General features: G+C 41.4%; 1 protein-coding gene across 1 annotated transcript; it reads right to left on the bottom strand.

Moving 5' to 3' along the window:
• Window positions 1-1,414: 1,414 nt before the first annotated feature.
• LOC137297173 (uncharacterized) lies at window positions 1,415-2,203 on the bottom strand. The gene has a single exon (XM_067829186.1). The coding sequence runs from the start codon at window positions 2,201-2,203 to the stop codon at window positions 1,415-1,417; it is 789 nt and encodes a 262-aa protein (XP_067685287.1).
• Between the last annotated feature and the right edge of the window lie 3,099 nt (window positions 2,204-5,302).

Raw genomic sequence — 5,302 nt, 5'->3', positions numbered from 1 at the left:
GCCTGTAGTAGGTCGTTCTCTGTCATTTTCACGAAGGTAGCGATGATACTGGGCGGGGCCGTTGGATTCTGCTGCCGCTGGTATTCGCTTTTTATGAGTCTATGGGCATTTTGGAGCAACATATTGTCCACTGTCCTGGATGAACTTGACTTTCTCAATAAAGAACACTTGGTTTTCTATGTTTTTATTTGGGCGTTCTGGCAGACTGTAGAAAAGGAGATTAGTCTTCTTGTGGTGTACAGACATCTACTACGGTTACTGTTTATACGTTATTATCACTGCATGCATGATACTGTACAGACATCTGCTATGCTTACTGTTTATACGTTATTATCACTGCATACATGATACTGTACAGACATCTGCTACGGTTACTGTTTATACGTTATTATCACTGCATACATGATACTGTACAGACATCTGCTACGGTTACTGTTTATACGTTATTATCACTGCATACATGATACTGTACAGACATCTGCTACGGTTACTGTTTATACGTTATTATCACTGCATACATCATACTGTACAGACAGCTGCTATCGGTATGAGTATGAGTACTGAGTACAATTATGCCATGTAGATTACATGCTTGGAAACTATGACACACAAAACAAGGATTGTTACAGTTAAATCATGTTTTCAATAATATTCAAACAACGATTACATGTAGGCAGGTGACGTTTTATCGCTTCTCATAGGAGACATTGTTACGTTATTTTCACGCTCTAATAAACCAATTTGATAGTGTGTTGTAACAAAAATTGAAACAAATTTTTCAGACCAATAATAAACAAAGTCACTACAAACGGTAAAAATAAATTGCTGTGAGAAAACAAAATTATATTTTCCTTCGGGCATCGTCGGTTAATTCATGAGATACCTACTTAATAATTTAAGTATTACTGGAGGTTTCAGTGTAGGGAAACCCAGAAGTTCATTCTCCGACGCGTTCAGGCAACAGGATACATGAAGTCATGAAAAAAGGTCTTCAAACTCAGAACTAACAGAGAAACAGTCAATCTGCACGTATCATACCACACGTATAATCATCATTATATTATATTATCTTAGGTATTTGCACAACGATATTATCTAAGGAAGCTTGCCTTTCAAATTTATGACAAGTAACATTTTTTTTAAAGAAATTAATGATTTCAGCACAACGAACAAGATATAAAAACAGCCCCCACTTTTCTCCGACCACCGGTACCTCAGACAATCAGTCGGTTATATTTTATACAATTCTTCCACTTAGAGGATGCAGCATCATATCTTGAGTCTGTTGCCTCAGCAGGTGTTCCCTCTAGCAGTTTAGCGCATACTCCCTCGTCTGGCTACTGGAGGACAAAGTGTTGTCTCCCAGTCTGTTGTATTTACTCTTCACTTCAGTCGGGGCTGCAGCGTTTCCCAGTCAATTGTAATCGTCACTTTTGTCATCTTCTTTCTCCAGGACAAAGTAGTCAGGTGTAGGTTGGTAGGCTGAGACATACCAGTCTCCCAGTCTGTTGTATGTACCCTTCACTCCAGTCGGGGTCCCACTAGTGTCGTCACCCAGTCTGTTGTATGTACCCATCCCTCCAGTCGGGGTCCCACTAGTGTTGTCTTCCAGTCTGTTGTATGTACCCTTCACTTCAGTCGGGATCCCACTAGTGTCGTCACCCAGTCTGTTGTATGCACCCATCCCTCCAGTTGGGGTCCCACTATTGTCGTCACCCAGTCTGCTGTATGTACCCTTCACTTCAGTCGGGGTCCCACTAGTGTCGTCATCCAGTCTGTTGTATGTACCCATCCCTCCAGTCGGGGTCCCACTAGTGTCGTCTTCCAGTCTGTTGTATGTACCCTTCACTTCAGTCGGGATCCCACTAGTGTCGTCACCCAGTGTGTTGTATGTACCCATCCCTCCAGTCAGGGTCCCACTATTGTCGTCACCCAGTCTGTTGTATGTACCCTTCACTTCAATTGGGGCTGCAGCGTTTCTCAGTCTATTGTAATCGTCACATCTGTGCTCTTCTTTCTCCAGGACAAAGTAGTCAGCAGCAGGTTGAGGCATACTGCACTTCTCTGTGTCTGGGATTTCTGTGTAATCTGCCTGATTAGCGGGAGAAACCATCTCCTTTGTGAACTGATACTTTTCTTCCCCTTGAATAACATCATACTCGGCTTCTGTCTCATTATGGGCGTGTTGCGCTGAGGACACCATGATTACATCTGGGACTGTGTATATTACCAAACTGCTGGTTTTGTTGGTGTTATTCTGGGAAAGAAAGTTTACATCCACGAAAATACAGATATTGATGTAGATATTGAGAACAACCATTTGAGAAAGAATACTGATCATCAATCAGAATATATGCAGGATTCAGTTCTCCTTATTTACTCGCATATGTTCTATAGACTAGACGGTGTAGGGGTCTCTGTGTAGATGCTGTGTCTACTCGACCCTGTAGGTGGTCTCCGAGTATATGTTGTGTCCACAGGACTATGTGTGTGGGTTTCGTGTAGATGTCTCCACAGGACTATGTGTGTGGGTTTCGTGTAGATGTCTCCACAGGACCATGTTTGTGGTCTCCTTGTAGATGCTGTGTCTACAGGGCCATGTTCGTGGTCTCAGTGCAGATGCTGTGTCTACAGGACCATGTTCGAGGTCTCCACGTAGATGCTGTATCTAAAGGCTCATGTAGGTGGTCTCGGTGTAGATCTAGATGATCTATCCACAGGACCATGTAGGGGGTTTCTGTGTAGATGATGTGTCTAAAGGATCATGTTTGTGGTCTCCATGGCGATGATGTGTCTAAAGGATCATGTCTGTGGTCTCTGTGTAGATGCTGTGTCTACGGGACCATGTATGTGGTCTCCGTGTAATTGCTCTATCCAGAGAACGGAGGCAACAGATGCTTCCTGATTATTTCGCTTCAAGTTATGACGGAAGAAAAGATAACGGTTATAAAATCGATATGGTTTGGAGTGTCTCTAACTTTCATCATCTAGATTCTGAATACGATACACAAATAAACGAAATAATACTAATAAGAATTAGCAGTAACTTACTAATCCCATGTATGTATGAGGGTTTTCTGCCGCTCCTTCCTTCAGTCGGTCTCCTCTTCTGTAACACCAATGTTCGTGACATAAAGCAGTTTTGTTGAAGCTTTAGTTGAAATTTGTTTGTTGAAGAAAACCGAACAGATGAAAACCCATGTAAATCATACGAATAGAATAATCATACGACTTTTTTATTTTGGTTAGTCGTTTAATGACGCACTCATCAATATTCAAGGTACGTGACGACAGTTAGTAAACAATCGAGTCTGGAATGTGAAGACATGCAAGAAGTAAGTGATTGAGCGTGACTACCCGATATCCTTTGTCGTCTCTTAGATCAAGCACTGGTTGGATCAAGACCAGTTGTAACCCGAATAATCACGGGTCACATTAAGCAGTTATCATACCTAAAGGGTCCTTGTGTGAATAGCTGTCTATCATCTGGTATACACACGATGACACGTACAGCTTCATAAATGACAACAAGTTGCCATCCATGAAGGTGTATGTTTCATTTTTGACTCACCAACTTCTAGAATGCCGATGAAACAACTATAATGTCTAGCATGATATTCTTGCTCAATTTTCAGCTCTCGTTTCCAATGTATTTTTTGTTTGACAACACTTCGGTCATCAGCTATTCTGACCTTCCTGGCTCTGGTTGCTGATATGTGGGAAGAGCACTCATACGCCAGCAAACACTGAGACACTATATGCATGGATGTAGGAGCATAAGTATTTGTAGAATCATTGCCGTTTCGTAGAGGCATAAAACAGTTCTACAGTCATGCCAGTTTTTACTTTGTGTTTTGTTACCAGTACCTTTTCTTAGCTTGGAAGAAACGCCACATGAGAATGACGATAACAGTAATAGCGACACCTCCGACAAGACCACCGACAAGTACCGCCTGCTACATGGATGTTTTGTTGCGAGGTATCACCTGTACATGGAAATGTTAACATGAGAGGCATTATCGTTTCCACAATAGATGTTGCTCCATTTGTCCTTATCCTTTCCAACCAACTAAACACACTACATATATCCACATGAATTATATATACATATATGTATAAACATTTTCATTATACTATATGATTAGATATTACTAGTTTGGGACAAGCTCTTGAGATATGTTTTTGCTAATTTACTGCGGAGGTTGTACTCCTGTTTGTACACTGTACTACTATGACAGTACCTGGGGTGCTTCTCGGAGTGGTTGGTTTGCATGTGGCTACTGTTGTTCTCGTGTTTGGGGAGGTACCAGTTGTGGAGGTGGTTGTATCAGCAGCCGTGGTTATGGTGTCATCTGTCGTTGTAGTTGTACCTATTACTGTAGTTGTACCTGTTGTTGTACTGGTTCCTGTAAGTGGTCTTCCTGTGGCGGCAGAGTACACATTATCAGAACATCGAAATAAGATTGAATTCGAGTAACCTTTCGAATACCTCAAAATGTCCAACGAGTATGTTGATACCGCAACAGTTCTATTGTGTGGCCTAAAACATAAAAAACACGGATCTTCCGATCCGAAATCGGGCGCATTGTCCATATTACCACAGTGGTTAACCCCATCAGTAATGTGACAAGGCAAGGATGTCATCTGTGATATGTGTTACATACTCCCCGGTCAACAGAAATCTGGGTACTAACACCTGTTTAGCTCATATTTAATAACCCTACGAGAGTCTTACGCTGGGATTCGAACCACGGACTTTCTTCAGTAAATTTTGAAATACCTAAACACGTCCAACAAGTATGTTGATAGTGCAACAGTTGTATTGTGTGTATAAATATCACCTTTAAAGAACATCTAACTTGTCAACACAACTTAAGACTCGATGAGGTCAAGTTATATTCCCAGCATCCCATCCCGTTCTGAGAGAACATTAATAGGACATGATCCCTAGTTCTACTCACGTGAAGAATTACGACGTTTGCTGGAAGATCTGCAACAATAAAACAGAAGTGTGATTCCATATGTGTCACTACAGGCGCTCTATTACAAATGCATTTCCGCCAGGATCCCCAATGCTTCATTTTCTATATTGTCCATTTTAGCCTAATTCATGAAAAATATTCAGGAAACCCAGTTTAACTAGCAACACCCTCTCAACCGCTACAACACGTATGGGTGGATATAAACACCAACAGAAAAAAGCATTTACTGCCAACAACAAAACGACGAAGGTCACTGACACACTTTTTAAAAATATAGTCACGTCATAGAACAACACAGATGACGTCACTATTGACGACAT

The sequence above is a fragment of the Haliotis asinina genome, chromosome 9, assembly GCF_037392515.1.
Source record: "Haliotis asinina isolate JCU_RB_2024 chromosome 9, JCU_Hal_asi_v2, whole genome shotgun sequence".
In the NCBI taxonomy this organism is placed as follows: Eukaryota; Metazoa; Mollusca; class Gastropoda; order Lepetellida; family Haliotidae; genus Haliotis; species Haliotis asinina.
This window is presented reverse-complemented; position numbering and strand designations above follow the sequence as displayed.

Bases quoted from the DNA above. Each gene is read 5' to 3' on its own strand.
- LOC137297173 (XM_067829186.1), bottom strand. From the start codon at position 2,203: ATGGTGTCCTCAGCGCAACACGCCCATAATGAGACAGAAGCCGAGTAT.